The sequence below is a fragment of the Capricornis sumatraensis genome, chromosome 2 (assembly GCF_032405125.1).
Source record: "Capricornis sumatraensis isolate serow.1 chromosome 2, serow.2, whole genome shotgun sequence".
NCBI classification, from domain to species: Eukaryota; Metazoa; Chordata; class Mammalia; order Artiodactyla; family Bovidae; genus Capricornis; species Capricornis sumatraensis.
In genome coordinates, this window is record NC_091070.1 from 184555174 (window position 1) to 184576301 (window position 21128).

A 21128-nucleotide genomic window follows, 5' to 3' on the forward strand; every position below is an offset into this window, starting at 1 on the left:
CTTATCTAATGAGTCAGTTCTTCGCGTCAGGTAGCCAAACTGTTGGATCTTCAGCTTCAACATCAGTCCTTCCAATGAATATTTAGGACTGATTTCCTTTAGGATTGACTGGTTTGATCTCCTTGCAGCTTAAAGTATTCTCAAGAGTCTTATCCAATACCACAGTTCAAAAACATCAATTCTTTCGTGCTCAGCTTTCTTTAGGTCCAACTCTCACATCCATACATGACTACTGGAAAAACCATAGCTTGACTAGATGGATCTTTGTCAGTAAAGGAATGTCCCTGCTTTTTAATATGCTGTCTAGGTTGGTCATAGCTTTTCTTCCAAGGAGCAAGCGTCTTTTAATTTCATGGCTGCAGTCACCATCTGCAGTGATTTTGGAGCCCAAGAAAATAAAGTCTCTCACTGTTTCCATTGTTGCCATGAAGTGCTGGGACCAGATGCCATGATCTTAGTGTTTTGAATGTTGAGTTTTAAGCCAACATCTTCACTCTCCTCTTTGACTTTCATCAGGAGGCTCTTTAGTTCTTCTTTGCTTTCTGTCATGAGGGTGTTGTCATCTGCATATCTGAGGTTATTAATACTTCTCCCAGCAGTCTTGATTCCAGCTTGTGCTTCATCCAGCCCAGCATATCTCATGATGTACTCTGCATATAAGTTAAATAAGCAGGGTGATAATATACAGCCCTGACATACTCCTTTCCTGATTTGGATCCAGTGTATTGTTCCATGTCCGGTTCTAACTGTTGCTTCCTGACCTGCATACAGGTTTCTCAAGATGCACGTCAGATGGTCTGGTATTCCCATCTCTTAAAAGAATTTTCCAGAGTTTGTTGTGATGCACACAGTCAAAGGCTTTGGCATAGTCAATGAAGGAGGTGTTTTTCTGGAACTCTCTCTCTTTTCTTCATTATATAAATTTTATGTTAGGATTAAATAAGGGAAATGTGTTGAGGGTGAGATTAAATTAAATTTAATAAGACCCAAACATTCCTTTAAGAAAAATTTTCTTTATGGATACTTTATGTATATAGCATTATTTCCTCTAATTGATTTATTCTCATACTTGTGCTGCTTTAGCTGAACCTTTTTTCACCATGAAGCCTTATTTTTCTAATATTCTGCCTTTGTGTTTTTAACTGTGTTAACATCTGTGATTTTTCTTTACATGGCAATAATTGGTATATTTTGTTTTGACCATCTGTAGCATCAAAAGATTATGGATTCTCAAAGATAATAGCTCTTTTGGAGCAGTTAATAGGGGGAGAGATACTCCTTTCATGGTGATATTACTTTAAAGTGTAAATATTTTCTTATGAGAATAACAAAGTGTTGTGTGTTTTTAAGCCCCAAACTTCAGAATCTTTGGTTATTGTATTCCGTTTTTCTTTTTAAGTTTGGAGTTACCAGTTTGGACTGGCGTATTATATCCACAGATCATGGGACAAATAAAGGTACAGGGATTTGTAGGCTAAACTCTTCTAAGATTTGAAAGCTCTCCTTTATTGGTATAGGCACGAAAAGAATAGAACTACCTAATTACCAAATCATTATAGAACACTTGGGCTTTGGCAAACAGCAGCTTCAGTATGAAATAATCTACATTCTCTGAAATAGTTACACAGAAGAATATTTGCAAGGCTCAACCTGTAATAAAGCAAAAAATACCCCCAGTTTTTTTAAAATACCAAAAATTAATCTCTGTGCTTTTTATTTTATACCCAAATAAATCCTTTTATTGAATTTGTATACTTTAAATGTAAAATGTAAGTTACTAAAGTATAAATAAAGTACACTGAAAACATGAGCTTTTTGAATATCATCTGGCAGCATAATCTTTTTGGAAGAATATATCTACGACAGTAATGACTCAGGATAAAAATGGATCCTTCTTGATTAGAAACATTTTTATTTGGAATTCCAAAACTTTAAAATCTAAATGCATCATTTCTTTCCTTGATAAGATAAGTAAATAGGATCTGTACAAAGAGACCTAACAACTTTTTTACTTGGATAAAAAAGTCAGTCTACTTTTGGTTGTTCGAAAATCCCTCCCTCCATCTTTTAAAAAATTAGTTTTGGTGCTCCAAATAATGAGATACATACAAGTAATGGTTTGCATGGGTTTTTATATCAAAAAGATTGTCCTCTGTATACTGGTGCCAAATCGAATCTTGCAGACAGAGTTTTGGATGAAGTAGAAAAGAACAGCTTTATTGCTTTGCCAGACAAGGAGGGACACGGCAGACCCCTGCCCTCAAGACCTATGTGTCCCAACCCAGGAGGATTTGATGAGGAGTTTTATAGCACTAGTTTCAAGGGTAGGGTTGCTGACAAGTTAGCATGTGTGCAGGGCCTGCACTCCTCTAATCTGGTCTCAGTTAATCTTGAAGAAAAGTGAAAAAAGTGAAAGTCACTCAGTTGTGTAGACTCTTTGTGACCCCATTCTGGCCAGAATACTGGAGTGGGTACCCTTCTCCAGTTGATCTTCCCAACCCATATCTCCTGATTGTGGGCAGATTCTTTACACCAGTTGAGCCACAAGGGAAGGCCAAGAATACTGGAGTGGGTAGCCTATCCTCTCTCCAGGGGATCTTCCCAACCTAGAAATCAAACCGGGGTCTCCTGCATTGCAGGCACATTCTTTTTCAACTGAACTATCAGGGAAGCCCTAATATTGATGAGCCTTTCTGATTCCTGGACTCTGTTGGCTTGTTGGCTGCTCCTCCCCTGATTAGCAACTGTTCACATCTGCCGTTTGGAACTCAGGAAAGGTCATGGAGGCTGGATTCTCTTCCCTTCAAAAAAGAGAACAGGAACAGAAAGGCCAGGAGCACCACAGGGTCCTGATCATTTTCAGTTTTAATAAATGCTGTTTAAAGTGTATGCTACTTTGTGTTTTTCAAGTTGATCATAGATTGTTTCTAGTTTTTTGATAGTCATACAACAAATATTCATCAAACTCTGTGCCATACTGTTCAAGGAATTGACTTGAATAAGACAGATGAGAACCCTGTCTTCAGGAGTTTACATGGCATAGGAAGACAGAGAATTAATGAACAAACCAAGAAATTATTTCTGATCAACACTGTGATGGAAATAAATAGGAGACGTGTGATAGAGTGCTGGGCCTGTTGTGGGGAACGGCATGCTTGAAGAATGCTCTGAAGAAGTACCCTGAGATGAGAATAGCTGCAGGAAGACCACCATTGGAAGAGGGCATCATGAAGGCAAAGGCGCTGGCACAGTTCCATTTTCTTCATAGAGTAGCAGTTCATTGAAGACAAACGTTTTTCTTTTTTTTTTGGCTGTGCTGGGTCTTTGTTGTTGCATGCGGGCTTTCTCTAGTTGTGGTGAGTGGGGTCTGCTTTCTAGTTGTGGCTTGCAGGCTCAGTAGTTGTAGTGCAAGGGCTTAGTTGCCCAATGGCCTGTGAAATATTCCTGGACCAGGGATCAAATATATGACCCATACGCTGGCTGGCAAATTCTTAAGCACTGGACCACCAGAATGTGAAGTCATGTGGGCCTTAGGAAGCAAAATGGTTGTCTGAGAAGGTCTTATAAATAGCTGTGAAAAGAAGAGGAGCAAAAGGCAAAGGACAAAAGGAAAGATATATCCATCTAAACACGGAGTTCCAAAGATTAGCAAGGAGAGATAAGAAAATCTCCCTAAGTGATCAGTGCAAAGAAATAAAAACAATAGAATGTGAAAGACTAGAGATCTCTTCAAGAAAATTATAGATACCAAGGGAACATTTCATGTAAAGATGGGCGCAATAAAGAACAGGAATGGTATGGACCTAAGAGAAGCAGAAGATATTAAGAAGAGGTGGCAAGAATACATAGAAGAACTGTACAAAAAAGATCTTAATGACCCAGGTAACCATGACAGTGTGATCACTCACCTAGAGCCAGACATCCTGGAGTGCGAAGTCAAGTGGGCCTTAGGAAGCAGATGGAATTCCAGCGGAACTATTTCAAATCCTAAAAGATTATGCTGTTAAAGTGTTGCACTCAATTTGCCAGCAAATTCGGAAAACTCAGCAGAGGCCACAGGACTGGAAAAGGTTAGTTTTCATTCCAATCCCAAAGAAAGGCAATGCCAAAGAATGCTCAAACTACTGCACAATTGCACTCATCTCACATGCTAGCAAAGTAATGCTCAAAATTCTCCAATTCAGGCTTCAGGAGTAGATGAACCATGAACTTCCAGATGTTCAATCTGGATTTAAAAAAGGTAGAGGAACCAGAGATCAAATTGCCAACATTCGTTGGATCATAGAAAAAGCAAGAGAGTTCTAGAAAAACATCTACTTCTGCTTTATTGACTATGCCAAAGTCTTTGACTGTGTGGATCACAACAAACTGAAAAATTCTTCAAGAGATGGGAATACCAGACCACCTGACCTGCCTCTTGAGAAATCTGTATGCAGGTCAAGAAGCAACAGTTAGAACTGGACATGGAACAACAGACTGGTTCCAAATTGGGAAAAGAGTAGGTGAAGGCTATGTATTGTCACCCTGCTTATTTATTTAACTTATATGCAGAGTACATCATGCAAAATGCTGGGCTGGATGAAGCACAAGCTGGAATCAGTATTGCTGGGAGAAGTAGCAGAAACCTCAGATATGCAGATGACACCATCCTTATGGCCAAAAGCAAAGAAGAACTAAAGAGCCTGTTGTTGAAAGTGAAAGAGGAGAGTGAAAAAGCTGGCTTAAAACTCAGCATTCAGAAAACTATGATCATGACATCTGGTCCCATCACTTCATGGCAGATAGATGGGGAAACAATGGAAACAGTGAGAGACTTTATTTTCTTGGGCTCCAAAATCACTGCAGATGGTGACTGCAGCCATGAAATTAAAAGATGCTTGCTCCTTGGAAGAAAAACTATGACCAACCTACACAGCATATTAAAAAGCAGAGACATTATTTTGCCGACAGAGGTCCGTCTAGTCAAGCTATGGTTTTTCCAGTAGTCATGTATGGATGTGAGAGTGGGACTATCAAGAAAGGTGAGCGCCAAAGAATTCATGTTTTTAAACTGTGGTGTTGGAGAAGCCTCTTCAGAGTCTCTTGAACTACAAGGAGATCCAACCAGTCAATCCTAATGGAAATCAGTCCTGAATATTCATTGGAAGGACTGATGCTGAAGCTGAAACTCCAATATTTTGGCCACCTGATGGGAAGAACTGACTCTTTGGAAAAGACCCTGATGCTGGGAAAGATTGAAGGTGGGAGGAGAACAAGACGACAGAGGATGAGATGGCTGGATGGCATCACTGACTCGATGGCCATGAGTTTGAGCAGCCTCTGGGAGTTGGTGATGGACAGGGAAGCCTGGCATGCTGCAGTCCATGGGGTCACAAAGAGTTGGACACAACCGAGTGACCAAACTGAACTGGACCACCAGAGAAGTCCATGATCCATTCTTAATGTTCTTTTTATAAACAAGTTGAAGTAAGGGAAACTGTGATATTTCCAAAATACTCTGTGAAGAGGAATGCAATTCAGAAATAATGAGTGAATGGATAGAATACATATACTGAATGAATGAATAAATTTCCTTGGGCAGTTATACTGAAGTGCAATTAATGGAAAAATAATTAAAGGAATTGTTGTATAAGACGGTGAATAAAAAGTTCGGGGTCTTTAGGAAACAGAAAGGTTGAGAGAATTTATTCATTTCAGCAAATGTTGAGCATCTCCCATGTGCCAGGCAATGTTGTAGGTACTAAGGACACGGAAGTAAACAAGACAGATAAAAGACCCTTCTCTAAGGGGACTTCCAGGAGACAGATGGTAAACAAATGTAAAATATGAGATAGGTGATAAGTGTTTTGAAGAGAACCAAAAGCATTATTTTATGTAGTGTCTATATTTTAATATTTTAGAAATTATTTCCAGCATGTGTTATCCCAGTGCTTAGAACATTGTTCTGCTGTATATCTAATACTAATGGGGGGGTGGGGATAGGGAATCATTTAATTTACCTAGATATTTCAGTCTTGCTTGCATATTTCCAAATGTGTGCCAGGAGGTGGTCTCATCCATTCTTACAATTTTAGCTGGCATCTGTTTGTAGTTGATGCTTAGAACTACCCTTTCACGAAGAGTCTTGCTTCATATCATCTTTATATCTCAAATGGGATGTCTGGAGAGCAGCTCAGGTTTAAATATAGAAGAGAGATTACTCATCCCACCCTGCACCCTCAATCTGCCTCTTCTGATTCCATCATCATGTTTTTATGTTGTATTGTTACATGTCCTAGATTCTATGCTCTGTTATCATCTGTTTTAGTACCGTGGCTCTAAGGTTGGAGCCAAGGACAGAGGTGTACACAGAATTGGTGATTTTGACTATAGAGCTAATAATAAACATAAGATGCTTAGGAAAAACGTATAGGATAAATTGAAGATAATTGGGTTACTAATAGCATTTTGCTACTTAATTAAAAGTTCAGTGTAATTTTTTCCAGATTTCTTTTTTATGTCTTGACAGTGTTTAACTTTCTACTATAAATATATATTAAAATTTTTATCTACAGTGTATTAAGTGTACATATATAAGGGTTTAGGACTAAAAGATGTTCTGTAGTTCTGTGTGCTGAGATTTAAAGATTTATTTTCTTAGGCCTTTTCTCTTAAGTTTTGTAAGATTACATTGAGTTTTTACTTCAGATTGTTTAAGTGAATGAATCATTTTTTGTAGTTTTTCTATGTAGAGGGTCTTTTAAACTTTTCTCATATTTTTAGGTGAAGATTTGATTTTTTTTAAGTGTTAATTTTATACTCTTGATATAAAGCGTTTGTGGTATATGTAATGATTTATTGGGAAATGGAAAAGTTTATTAATATGTATAAGGCTTTCCAGGTTGTAAATGACTTTATCTTCTTTTCCAGGTTTGTTAAAGTTTTGCACTGTGGGGTTTTGTGGAATTGGGAGCCTAATTGATTTCATTCTTATTTCAATGCAGGTGAGTTAGTTTCAGTCTAGAAGATGAACTACTTTTACATTCAAATTTGAGTTCTGAGGTACATTTTAAGTATGTTAGAAAGCTTTTTCATTTTTCTTCAGATGCTAGATCTAAAGGATCCATGGCCATGTTTTCAAGTGGCCTTTGCCAACCTGGGCTCAATTAGTAGTTCTAAAAGATGTAAGAACTTCTTTAAAAAGGACCTGTGCTCAAATATGATTTGTAAATGTGAGTGCTGAGATACTGGAGAACTTCTCAGAAGCTTAAAAATTTGTATTATGAACCTCTAAGAGGGATTAAGGTTATCAATATTTCCAACTTACTGTCTCTTTTCCTGTTACAGCTGCATTGTCACTCACTATAACAGGATACTGGTGAGAGTCTTGTATTTATGTATGAATATGTAGAGGCAGAAACAAAATTTTTTTGCACTGGGCAGGTTCTCTATACTAGTATTCTCTTGGTTGCAAATTGTAGAAACTGAAATTCAGCTGCTGCTGCTGCTAAGTCTCATCAGTCGGGTCCAACTCTGTGCGACCCCATAGACAGGAGCCTACCAGGCTCCCCCATCCCTGGGATTCTCCAGGCAAGAGCACTGGAGTGGGTTGCCATTTTCTCTTGGTTGCAAATTGTAGAAACTGAAATACAGCTAGCTGCAGCCAAAAAAGAAAACAGGAATGTCTGGGAGCGCTCTGGAAAATCCAGGAGTGGGGCTGGTCTTGGACAAGACCAAATCCATGCAGTCAAATGATGTGCTCACCACTCTCCTCTTCATCTCTGCTTCTCTGTGTTAGCTTTGTTTTCTCCTGCTTCAGAGGTTTGTGAAATGTTAACCTTAAGCATTCAAAAGTCCACCAGATATTTCCTATTAAATTATACTGAACTGGTTGTGGTTAACTCTGGGGGATTCTTAAATTAGAGAAGAGATGAATTTATCACAACAAATGTCACAAAACAGCATTTCAGTAAGCATTTATGGAGCACCTAATGTCTTCAGCAAGTGTGTCAGTGTGTATTTAGATTATCATCAGTTTTGCTCTTCTTTTCGTACAGTATTTCCATTCCTTAATTCTGTCTGCTTGATGTTATCCTTATGCTCTAAAAGAAAGTCAAAATCTAGGAGATTTTTGGTAACATACTGTGAGGAGGGGACCATACTGTGAGGAGGAGGCGACATATGGACCAATAAGATACCAGAATTAAACAAGGAAAATATTTGGTTTTAAAGTTGGAATTTTCCTGTCTTTATTCATAAACATATGCCTAACCAAATATCCTGCCTTCTCTGACTGTGGGACAGGCAAGCAGGCATGAAGAGGCTAAGGTTCTTCTGCACATATGCTTGGAAATGGGTTTCTCACTTAAATGAGGATCCAAGGAATTTAATGTACTATTGGGATTCTTTAAGGTATACAGAATTCAATGTCTTTAAAACCCAACCATTTAGTTAATATTTCACACTAGGTTCTTTCTTTAGTGATATCAGTGCTTTGTAGCTTTATTTATGTCAAATGATAGAGCTTATTTGTTGATTCAGCCACTATTTTCTGGTACACATATACATGAACTTTTCAGAACTAATAGTTCTTTTCTTAAATATCTAGAGTTGAGACTATCACATCAACAAATTATTGAGGTAGATTTAGAATGTTTGAGTTTCTACACTCAGTTCAGTTCAGTCACTCAGTCGTGTCCGACTCTTTGCGACCCCATGAATCGCAGCATGCCAGGCCTCCCTGTCCATCACCAACTCCTGGAGTTCACTCAGTCTCACGTCCATCGAGTCAGTGATGCCATCCAGCCATCTCATCCTCTGTCGTCCCCTGCTCCTCCTGCCCCTAATCCCTCCCAGCATCAGGGTCTTTTCCAATGAGTCAACTCTTCGCATGAGGTGGCCAAAGTACTGGAGTTTCAGCCTCGGCATCATTTCTTCCAAAGAAATCCCAGGGCTCATCTCCTTCAGAATGGACTGGTTGGATCTCCTTGCAGTCCAAGGGACTCTCAAGAGTCTTCTCCAGCACCACAGTTCAAAAGCATCAATTCTTCGGCGCTCGGCCTTCTTCACAGTCCAACTCTCACATCCATACATGACTACTGGAAAAACCATAGCCTTGACTAGACGGATCTTAGTTGGCAAAGTAATGTCTCTGCTTTTGAATATACTATCTAGGTTGGTCATAACTCTTCTTCCAAGGAGTAAGCGTCTTTTAATTTCATGGCTGCAGTCACCATCTGCAGTGATTTTGGAGCCCCCCAAAATAAAGTCTGACACTGTTTCCACTGTTTCCCCATCTATTTCCCATGAAGTGGTGGGACCGGATGCTATGATCTTCGTTTTCTGAATGTTGAGCTTTAGGCCAACTTTTTCACTCTCCACTTTCACTTTCATCAAGAGGCTTTCTAGTTCCTCTTCACTTTCTGCCATAAGAGTGATGTCATCTGCATATCTGAGGTTATTGATATTTCTCCCAGCAATCTTGATTCCAGCTTGTGTTTCTTTCAGTCCAGTGTTTCTCATGATGTACTCTGCATAAAAGTTAAATAAGCAGGGTGACAATATACAGCCTTGACGTACTCCTTTTCCTATTTGGAACCAGTCTGTTGTTCCGTGTCCAGTTCTAACTGCTGTTTCCTGACCTGCATACAGATTTCTCAAGAGGCAGGTCAGGTGGTCTGGTATTCCCATCTCTTTCAGAATTTTCCACAGTTTGTTGTGATCCACACAGTCAAAGGCTTTGGCATAGTCAATAAAGCAGAAATAGATGTTTTTTTGGAACTCTCTTGCTTTTTCGATGATCCAGCAGATGTTGGCAATTTGATCTCTGGTTCCTCTGCCTCTTCTAAACCAGCTTGAACATCAGGAAGTTCACGGTTCACGTGTTGCTGAAGCCTGGCTTGGCACTAGGTTTCCCTAAATAAGACATTTTAATAGGGATGACCACTGTAGACTGCTTTCAGACCAGGGAAAAAATTAGTCATTTTTCAAAAGTAGCCAAATAAGATACATAGCTTTATTCTACCTGTTGTTTAATATATTTGACAGGTGATATTGACTGTATTAGTTTTAGAGAATTATTTTTTCAGTCAAGTAAGTTTTTACTATAAATATCATGTTATGTTAATATTTTTGTCTTGGATATACTTTTTCAATTTCTCATAAACCTTTTACATTCTATCATCTTTGTTTATTCTTCTTTTCTTCTTTATTTTCTCCATCCCTAATTCTTTTCTTTTTACCATCAAGTATTATTCCTCAATGAATTGCAGAGTTTTTTCTTTGGGGCTGTGATCCCAGAGCTATATTGTGCATGAACTCAAAACCTATAAAAACATACTTTACTTCACAGTGTTTATAAGAAAAATCCAGGAAAATCCTCCTTAAAAAAATAGGTCTGGTTATTTCATCTTTGAACTGAAACAATATAAAGTCTAATGCATATATTACTAAGGTAAGTAAGCTTTAAATATATCTATACTTACTAAAAATGCTTTCATGAGTTTATCTGTTAGTAAACTTTTGAAGTTTTTTCTTATTTTTGTTTCTTAAAAATATGCAAATAGCACTGTGTGAATGAATGGTATAAAACAATACATAGAATTAATTCATTTGTTTTGTGTGTTCAACAGAGTTTAAATCAGTGGTACATGTATAACATACAATTTTTCAGTTATAGGCAACTTTGTGTATAACTGCTGTGCATATATTCATAAGGCAGGTCTGAAAATTTTAAAACACTAATTTTATGCTTACATATATTCATACATATTGTGAAGGATAAATTAGGTAATTTGGTCTTTTTATCAGAAAAAATATGAGAATATTTGATTTTATTTAAACCTCTTTTCTCACTCCCACAATGAACATTTTTATTTATATCAAAACCACTGATGTGTACTTCACCAACAGAAAGAAAAGAAAATTTATTCTGTTAAGTAGAGACCAAACAGACACATATCAGAAAGGTGAAGATGGGTAGAGGGAAAATGGAAATATGTGTTGGAATGTAGAAAGTCGTTAAAGTGAAGTATGTCAAGATTCTTTGTGATGATTTTTAAAAATTCATTTTCATTCCTATCAACATTGCAGAGTAGATTTCCTTAAAAGACTATTAACTGTGTAAGTAGCAAAATATACAAAGCAATATAACCTCCAAGAGAGTTTTAATTTTATAAATAAATTTATTAAATATCTTATTAGTTTGGCATTTAATATATGTAAGTTGGGGAGCTTCCCAGGTGGTGCAGTGGTAAAAAATCCACCTGCCAGTGCAGAAGACGCAAGAAGTGTGAGTTTGATCCCTGGGTCAGTAAGATCCCTTGGAATAGGAAATGGTAGCCCTCTCCAGTGTTCTTGCCTGGAAAATTCCATGGACAAAGGAGTCTGATAGGCTACAGTCCATGGGGTTGCAAAGAGTCAGACATGACTGAGCCACTGAATACACACACATATGTAACTCATTTTAGCACTGGGTTATATATTGTTTTTGTATTTTTTTTTTTAGCTTTTACACACCAGGTTTGATTTTTCACACATAAATTCCTTGGGAAAAATAATTAATTTTAAATTCAATTGTTAATTAATTAATAATTGATTGATTTAATTAACTAATGATTAATTTTATTAATCACCTGTAGTACTAATAGTATGCTCAACATATTCTCTCAAAATTTTTGCTGATTTGAGCTGAATGCAGTGTAACTTGTGAAAAGTGTGTCTTTGTGCCAATTATAGGGAAGATAGGCTAAAAATGGTAGTTTTTAAAAAGTGAGTGCTTTTCTTTAGGTCTTTAAAGTTCTAAATTTCATAGGGCACATGAGCTAATGAACAAAAAAATAAAAGTTGGTATGATAAAGTATAAATAGTAGGTTTTATACCATAAGTGAAAATGACTTAGCACCATTTAGGTATAAGTTGGGGTCCTTGCCCTAAAGAAACTTAGAATCTTACTCTCTCAGAAGTGTTGTGAGAATAACATCCCACTTATTATCAGAAATATCTCATTGGAGAAATTCTCTGGCAGTCCAGTGGTTAGGACTCCATGCTCTCACTGCCAAGGACCTATTTCAGTCCATGATCAGGGAACTAAAATCCCGTAAGCCATAAGCCATGCTGGGCAGCCTATATATATATGTCTCCTTGGGAACTGCAGGCTGAAGATAAAAGAAGAGTTGTCTTGATTTTATCTTGTCTAAATTCTTGAATTTTACTGAAATTTTAAGAGCCTAGGCTTTTCAGTTCAGAGCATAAATAAGATTCAGGTTATAGGTTCACTTCTGTGTAAGCCAGTTGATTTTGTCAAAGACATAACCTGTGCCCTTGCTCCATGAAATACGTGGTCTTGATCAAAAGAAGGACTAAATGTGTAATCACTCTAAATCTGTTTCCAGTACTGGAAATGTTGGTCAGTGTCCTTGATAGTTCACTAGCTGTAGGACAGCAATATATAAAAACTGCTGCTGCTGCTGCTGCTGCTGCTGCTGCTGCTGCTGCTAAGTCACTTCAGTCGTGTCCGACTCTGTGCGACCCCATAGTTGGCAGCCCACCAGGCTCCTCTGTCTCTGGGATTCTCCAGGCAAGAACCCTGGAGTGGTTTGCCATTTCCTTCTCCAGTGCATGAAAGTGAAAGTGAAGTCACTCAGTCATGTCCAACTCTTAGTGACCCCATGGACTGCAGCCCACCAGGCTCCTCTGTCCATGGGATTTTCCAGGCAAGAGTACTGGAGTGGGGTGCCATTGCCTTCTCTGATATAAAAACTAGATACCAAGTGTTCCAACAAGTTTTCTCTTATTTATTTAACTCTGGAATGATATATTGGGGAAATGACCTGGAAAACTGAGGGAACTGATGATAATTTGGGTAGTCTCTACTTTGTCACATGATCTTAACTAGGTAGATTTCACTTAGTTCACTTACCTGTGGGCAGATTTTTATTTAGTGAATGAAAGGAATGTTCAAAAAACAAAGTAGTCCTGAGACTGAGCCCAATGTTGTGTTTTCCTCAGGAGATAGAATGCTGACTCTTATTCATTTCTTGAGGAATGATGTTTATAATGGTCATTTAGGATTAATATTAATCAGTGTTTAAGTCAAATGAAGTCAGGGGATCTGACTGTATAATTTCTGGCACTGTGTGGAAATTTTAGTGCTTAATTAAAATGTGAGTAATTAGATTTTTTAATGGTCTCATATTAAAATTAATGACATAGAAGTCAGCTCTGGACACAAACATGTAATTCAACTTTTAAGAGAATGGGAATTTACTTCTTTGGAGAATTGGGATGGACACAGGTTGCATCATTATCCTCTAATTGCAGACAGCTGTGTCATTTTACTTTTTCAGCAGGTTAATAGATCTTCAGGAGATGAGATGATCTTGCCAGTGTTAATATTTACATTCTTTATATGGAAGAAACTCTTAAATGGATTAGATAGTAAAATGATACATTGATAGAATTGCATGAAGGGTTTGTTTTTGTCCTTCACTCATTAATTCATCATAATATTTTAAATTTTAAGATATTTGAGTTATCTAAGCCATCTGACTTCAACAACAAGGCAAAGCCAGTAAGTAACCAAGGGATCACATCTGTTTGATAAGGTTTAGGTTTAAAAGTACTTACTGGTAACCAAAGAATGCTCAAACTACCGCACAATTGCACTCATCTCAGACGCTAGTAAAGTGATGCTCAAAATTCTCCAAGCCAGGCTTCAGCAATACGTAAATTTCCAGATGTTCAAGCTGGTTTTAGAAGAGGCAGTGGAACCAGAGATCAAATTGCCAACATCTGCTGGATCATGGAAAAAGCAAGAGAGTTCCAGAGAAACATCTATTTCTGCTTTATTGACTATGCCAAAGCCTTTGACTGTGTGGATCACAATAAACTGGAAAATTCTGGAAGAGTTAGGAATACCAGACCACCTGACCTGCCTCTTGAGAAATCTATATGCAGGTCAGGAAGCAACAGTTAGAACTGGACATGGAACAACAGACTGGTTCCAAATAGGAAAAGGAGTACGTCAAGGCTGTATATTGTCACCCTGGTTATTTAACTTCTATGCAGAGTACATCATGAGAAACGCTGGGCTGGAGGAAGCACAAGCTGGAATCACAATTGCCGGGAGAAATATCAGTAACCTCAGATATGCATATGACACCACCCTTATGGCAGAAAGTGAAGAAGAACTAAAGAGCCTCTTGATGAAAGTGAAAGAGGAGAGTGAAAAAGTTGGCTTAAAGCTCAACATTCAGAAAACAGATCATGGCATCCAGTCCCATCACTTCATGGTAAATAGATGGGGAAACAGTGGCTGAGTTTATTTTTTGGGGCTGCAAAATCACTGCAGATGTTGATTACAGCCATGAAATTAAAAGATGCTTACTCCTTGGAAGGAAAGTTATGACCAACCTAGACAGCATATTCAAAAGCAGAGACATTACTTTGCCAACAAAGGTCCGTTTAGTCAAGGCTATGGTCATGTATGGATGTGAGAGTTGGACTATAAAGAAAGCTGAGCACCGAAGAATTGATGCTTTTGAACTGTGGTGTTGGAGAAGACTCTTGAGAGTCCCTTGGACTGCAAGGAGATCCAACCAGTCCATCCTAAAGGAGATCAGTCCTGGGTGTTCATTGGAAGGACTGATATGAAGCTGAAACTCCAATACTTTGGCCACCTGATGCAAAGAGCTGACTCATTGGAAAAGACCCTGATGCTGGGAAAGATTGAGGGCAGGAGGAGAAAGGGATGACAGAGGATGAGATGGTTGGATGGCATCACCAACTCAATGGACATGGGTTTGGGTAAACTCCAGGAGCTGATGATGGACAGGGAGGCCTGGTGTGCTGCGGTTCATGGAGTTGCAAAGAGTTGGACACAGTTGAGCAGCTGAACTGAACTGAACTGAACTGATAGTGGAGATGAAAGATTAAGAACAGAAAAACAGGAAATTTTGTGATCACTGCTTAACATTCTTTAATGTGAACTTCTAGAGTTTTCTAATTTATTCTTCTTGCTATAGACTTTCCACCTATTGAAAAGCTTACTTCTTTAAGTAAACAATTCAAAGTTATTTTTTTTGCATTTAAGCTGCAAATAAAATTTCATGGTTGAAAACAATCAGAAATGACAGGAAAGAAATTAAATTTCACCCAATTCCTCCAAACCACCACCAGCGATCTTCATAGAATAGGGGTGTGATAAGACGAAAGATGCCTGTATCAAATCCCCGGAACCTGTGAATATTGTCTTATTTGGAAAAAGGGTCTCTGCAGATGTGATTAAATTTTGATATGAAGAGATTATTTTAGATTATCTGGATGGGCCCTAAATCCAATGACAAGTGTCCTTATAGGAGGCAGTAGAAAAGACACAAACACACACACAGTAAAGAAGGTGATGTAAAGACCTTCACCCCAAGAGATCAAGGTGATGTGGCCAGAAGCCAAGCAATGCCAAGGGGTACCTTAGAATGGATCCTCCCCCAGAGTCTCTGCAGGGCATGTGGCTTTACTGATATCTTGATTTTAGACTTACGGGGTCCAGAACTGTGAAAGTAAATGTCTGTTGTTTTAATCCATTGATTTTGTGGTTATTTGTTACCGTAGCCTCAGGAAACTCATATAGAAGGATATAAAGTTGCTTCCTTATGGCTTTAGGGCTTCTCACACAAGATACGTTACACCCCTTTGTATAGAATAAATAGCTTTTCACAGCATAGTGGCCCTCCTGATTCCCCTCTCGGAAGATGAAGGCCTGTAGCAACCTATTGGTCCATTAATTGTCAAGTGGTCTTTCTTCTCCCCATAGATTTCAGAAATCTGCCCCAGCTTATCAAACAGAAATACTTCATGAAGTAGAATTTGGCTTCAGGCTGTTTCTTAGCAGAGAAATAAACATAATTTTAGGTTTCATACTTTGTTGTCAGTGAACAAATGGCCGTACGTCTTTTATACCAAGAATCTGGAGATTTGGTAATTCTAAGATTTGTTAATTTAGAACTTAAAGACCCAAATCCTTTATTCCCTCCTTCCCTTCCTTCTCTCCCTCTTTTCTTCCCTTCTTCCTTCCTTCCCTTGGCTATCTTCAGTTCCATTGGTTAGGATCACTTCTTGTATCGTTACTTTCAGAGATGGAAAAGCACTGTTTTCCTCTCACACCTTCTTAAAAGCAGATAAGCCTCCCATTGAACTTGTCTCATAGATTGTCATCTCATTGGTGATTGATTACATGCCCAGGCTGAATCAAATCTGTGGAAAGAGGATCTACCGCAATAGAACCAGTTGTTGAGGAGCCAGAATTACATAGTTTGAAGGGAAAGAAATGCTATAATAAGATTGCTAAATTATATACAAAATTGGACCATGTATTACCAGGTAATAAAACTGTAATCTTTAGGGCTAACTTATCTACAGGACAGGGGGAACAAAAGACCAAGACAATGTATCATTCTTCTATACGTTAACTGATAACTTGCCAAGACTGTAAAACATCTGGGCCCTAATCAATTTTTAGTTAAATAGTTATATTTCCTGAGAAAGTCAAGTGAGCTGTGGGCAGGCTTATTAGAAATGCATGATAGTAAAAAGCTATCCAATCATCTTTTTTCCTTATTTTCAACTTTTGAGATCTTTTTTTTTTTTTTAACAGAAGTAAGTGAGAGTGTCAAAGGAGATGGCATAGGAAGAAGAAGATAATAGGGCAAAGGTCTTGTTCCAATCTACGCAGATATTCCAGGTTAGGCCAGTTTTTAACCATGTGATTTAACCTATTTCTACTTGCTAGGCTTTCCTTTTTCTTTGTTTCTTTTGTAGAGTCTCAAAACATGTAAATTCTAGTCACCCATTCTTCTCTTTCTTTGCTTAATACACGTACTAGTTTCCTCTGTGACTTTGCCATTGAAGATGTTTTAATTTTTATTTAAATTCATTAATCACATTCATAAATCTCAAGACAAAGCAATTTGATCTTTGGAGGAAGTTCAAGTACATGATAGCACCTAGCAAGGTATCTAGTATTATTTGAATATTAACATTTATAGTTCACTAGAATAAACTCCCTGTTGGCAGATTGTCTTATTCACTGTTCTGTGTATAATGTCTAGCATGGTGCCTGGACTGTAGGAATTAACTATTTGTTGAATAGCCTTTAAAACCAAATTTATCTTCAAAATGATGAGTGCTCTATAGTAGTGTTCTTCAAACTCCAGTTGCATAGCCCCTAAAAGAATTTTTTTAAGAAACCCCTATCCTCACATGTTTCAAGTTGACATTTCAGTTTTCCATCATAAGCTTAAAAAGTTGCAAAGGATATCATTTCTAGTTTGCAAATATTGACATATTTAAATAAAACTGTTACATCCATTTTAAAATGTATCCACAGAATACAAATAGCATAGAATTTAAAAAATCCACTTAATGTAATTATTGATATACAGTTTGATCAAAATATCATAAACATGTTACAGATATTAGCCAATCATTTGTAAGCTAAAGAAAAGTCAAATTTTACTAGGACTGCATCTTTTAAACAGTGACAGAGAGTATTTTTGGACTCTTGATTAAAAGACATCCCTGACTTCAGTATTTTGAATTATCCCCTTCTTTGACACATCAGAGATTTTTATACCTTAAGGCAATATGCCATCATGAGACTCAGTGTATTTTGATGGGGGAGGTATGCTTTACTGTTGCCAAGTTGGAGAAAGGACCACAGGGAAAGGGAAATGGGCTTGGGACCTAGCATTATGCTTTTATTCTAGTGTGATATCAGGTGGGTCATTTTCACAAAGAGTATTGATGTGAATTAAGGATCTCAAGATGGATTCCCTTGCAGCTATCTGGGCCTGCATATTCCTTTGTAAATCCCTGTGTACCCCTAAGGCTGCAGTTTGAAAATTATTATCTTAAAGGATAAGCTGTAGAGGTCATGTTAAGTGGATTGTCACAAATGTGATTAAATGGACAAGACTCCTAGGATGAGTGAGTGTGTGTGTGTGTGTGTGTGTGTGTGTGTGTGTGTGTGTGTGAGTTTATTTCTTCCTTTTCCATTCCATGTGGTTCTGGTAGACTGTCAGTCATATTATATCATCTCCCAGAGGGAGCCTGGCTTGGCCAATACTCATTCTGTTCCCTTGGATATAGTAATTTGTTCAGCAACAGGCATAAAAACCAGGCACATCAGTCAAAGATCTTCCCTGAAATTGATGTATATATACTGACGAAGAAAATTTTACATTCTATTGGAAACTGCCAAGATATGTATCTAGAAGTTGGCAAGCAGTTGGGAGCACGTGTCTGTGGAATAAATGCAGGGAGGCCAAACCAAGGGCCTCATGTGTGTGGCATTTCAGTTCTTGAGGCCTTAGTTCCCCCAGCTCTCTTAATCCTGTGAGCTTCCCTAGTGCCCTTTTCAGCTGCATGAGCTACTAAATTACTTTTTTTCCTTGAGTTAGTTTAGGTTATATTTCTGGTGCTACTGAAGTAATTTTATTAACACCTGAGAGAAGTAAACTCAAAATATTTTTTAAGTATCTTCTGTAAAATGGGTAATTTGCAAATTTTCTCTTCTAGATTGTTGGACCTTCAGATGGAAGTAGTTACATTATAGATTACTATGGAACCAGACTTACAAGACTGAGTATTACCAATGAGACATTTAGGAAAACACAGTCATATCCATGAATACTGTTTAAAAGAAACAGTAAGTGATATGTGTATGTAATCTTACTTATCTTTATAAAATTATGAGAATTTGAGGACCCAGGGAGATTTAAGAGATCATCTAGTGTTGTAAACCTGTATTTTTGCTTATCAGGAAATGCAGGTTTAACTTTTTATAAAGCATTTTTGTATATGCACGTAGCTCTTGCAGTTCACAATTCATATTGCTTCTTTGTAGTAAATATAGTTAAAGGACAAAGTTCACAAGAAAAAAATAACATCAAAGCAAAAAGAGCGCAAAGGTTTATATAATGGTTATGATGAAAGTATGTGTTATAGATAATAAAGTATATTTTTTCTACTGTCCGTCCTTCTTAGGATCAGTATGATCTTTAAACTTCATTCTTCTCTTCTCCTTTCCTAAACCTGAAAGTTGATGGAGTTTCAACCCTGAAACTACTACAAGTACTTACTTTAACCTGAAGTTTGGTCCTGCTCACAAAAATAATTTGTCGACCTTAGAACTGTCTAGCAGGTTTCAGTAAGGCAGAGAGAAACACAGGCTGGATGTTTTGGCGGTCATAATCCTAGGATTTTCAGTTGACTCTGTTCAGAGAGAGCTTCTAGAAGCCAGGAAGAGAATAATCACTCTCTGTGTTTCGTGTATAAATAGGATATGAAGTATAATTTTGCCCTTAGGGTAGATTTTTTTATTTTCTCCCAATAAAATTATGGGATATGCTTTCTAGTTATTGGCCTGAAGATTGAACAGTGACAGATCTTTCCTTGTAAAGTATAAGAGCCTTTGGGTTTAAAATTAAAACAAAGCATAGACAGCCATCTGCCCTCCTTCCCAGGGAGGAAATTGAGACCTAAGGAAGCTGAGACTAAGATAGACAGCTAATCAGTACAAGACTGAATCTAGAACCTAGGCCTTCTGTGCCTTCCCTGGTGGTTCTCCACTTCCTACCCCAGCCCCCACTGACTACTTCATTTTGTATTAAGTATTTTCACTTTGGAAATTGTTACTCCTACTTTATGAGAAGGATTGTGTTGTTTCACATAACCTTATTTGCACATGTAAGTTGCTGTTTCTCTTCTTAAAGTATATAGACCGTTTTAAAGTTATAATGTGTAAAAAGCAAATGTAATTTAAAAAACAATACCATTTTCTGCAGCTCTGTTATAAAAACATTTAATTGAGATTCCAGACCCAAATGTAAAACTTGAAGGGCCTGTTGAGAAGGCATATCTCTACACTGTCGTTTGTATAATTTCTGGCAGTACTTACAGAAGTGCTCCCAGTGTAAGAAAAAATGTGTTGAATAACTGAAGCATTAAAACGTGCATCTGTAAAAACCTCATTGGATTCTTTTAAAAGATTGTGTTTTAACATTTTTTTTTCTTTTCTGTTTTAGGATTTGGGCCTCCTTGATTTTAATAGAGAACTCTCAATATATAAGACTTCCAGGTTTTTCTTTCTTCAAATACCACTGTATGGATTCTTTTTAATTTTTTGTTGTTGTCGATGTTTTTGTTTTGTTGGTTTTTGTTAAAAACATATTGTTCTAAGATTTATTTAATAGAACTTGTTTGAGAGCTGTATGATAATAGAGTCTTTCTTAGGCTGCTGTCTCTATGAGATAGATAGATGATTACCCTGATATTAATGTCTTTTCAAAAGGCAAGTCACCACTTGTCCTCTTCGCTTCTGAAAAATAAAAGTTTGACTTACTCACATTTTTTAGTGCCTTTTTTTTTTTTTAAGAAAACTGTCTTAAATGTTGAATGTTGCTGGATTCTGTATTTTGATCCTTCAAAGCAGTTAATCCATGGTGGGAACAAATACCATTTATATTGCTTGGGGTTGCAGTCCTGTATATGACCACCCACCTGTTTTTGTTTTTTGGTTTCTTTTTTGTTGTTGTAGCTTTCAGATCTGTCTTTACTTTGGTATCCAGGGAGCTAAAGGTCTTCAAGGGAGTCTGAAACCTTGATGCTCCATGGATACTCTGCCAGTGATTCAGGGCTCTGAAGTGTGAACTTTTTCCTTTTTGCTTTAGAAGTGATGCACTAACTTTTGGAGGGATCAGATGCTGACTCATGTAGCTCAGCGTGGTTATATTTGAAGCTGGATGGACAAGGTGGGAACACGGAGCAGATGATTGATATCTTGCGTCTGTTAGCACTGCCCAGCAGATGCTGGCACAAGCGTCTTAAGCGATGCTCCATTGTCTAGGGGAAGCAGGACTTGTTCTTCAGCACTGGTTTTCTTTACTATGTTCAGAGGGTTTTAAGAAGATGGAAATACAAGAAATGTTACGTCTCCATAATACTGTCATATCTTACTTTAGTAACAGGCATACCAATTTCAAAATTACTGGGATCTGGGCTTATCAAAAGTAAAAACCATAATTTTTCATCACGCATCTCACACAAAAATATACAATATAGTACAGTTAGCTCACTAATATGTTAGTCATACA

General features: G+C 37.5%; 1 protein-coding gene across 1 annotated transcript in view; it reads left to right on the plus strand.

The window, feature by feature from the left end:
* Positions 1 to 20364, plus strand: part of TM2D1 (TM2 domain containing 1) — a 45703-nt gene extending 25339 nt beyond the window's left edge. Inside the window, exons 5-7 of the mRNA XM_068965978.1 lie at positions 6910 to 6983; positions 18553 to 18682; positions 20061 to 20364. Of these exons, the coding sequence (XP_068822079.1) occupies positions 6910 to 6983; positions 18553 to 18663 (185 nt within the window). The 3' untranslated portion in view covers positions 18664 to 18682; positions 20061 to 20364. The remainder of the gene's footprint in view (positions 1 to 6909; positions 6984 to 18552; positions 18683 to 20060) is intronic.
* Positions 20365 to 21128: the final 764 nt, after the last annotated feature.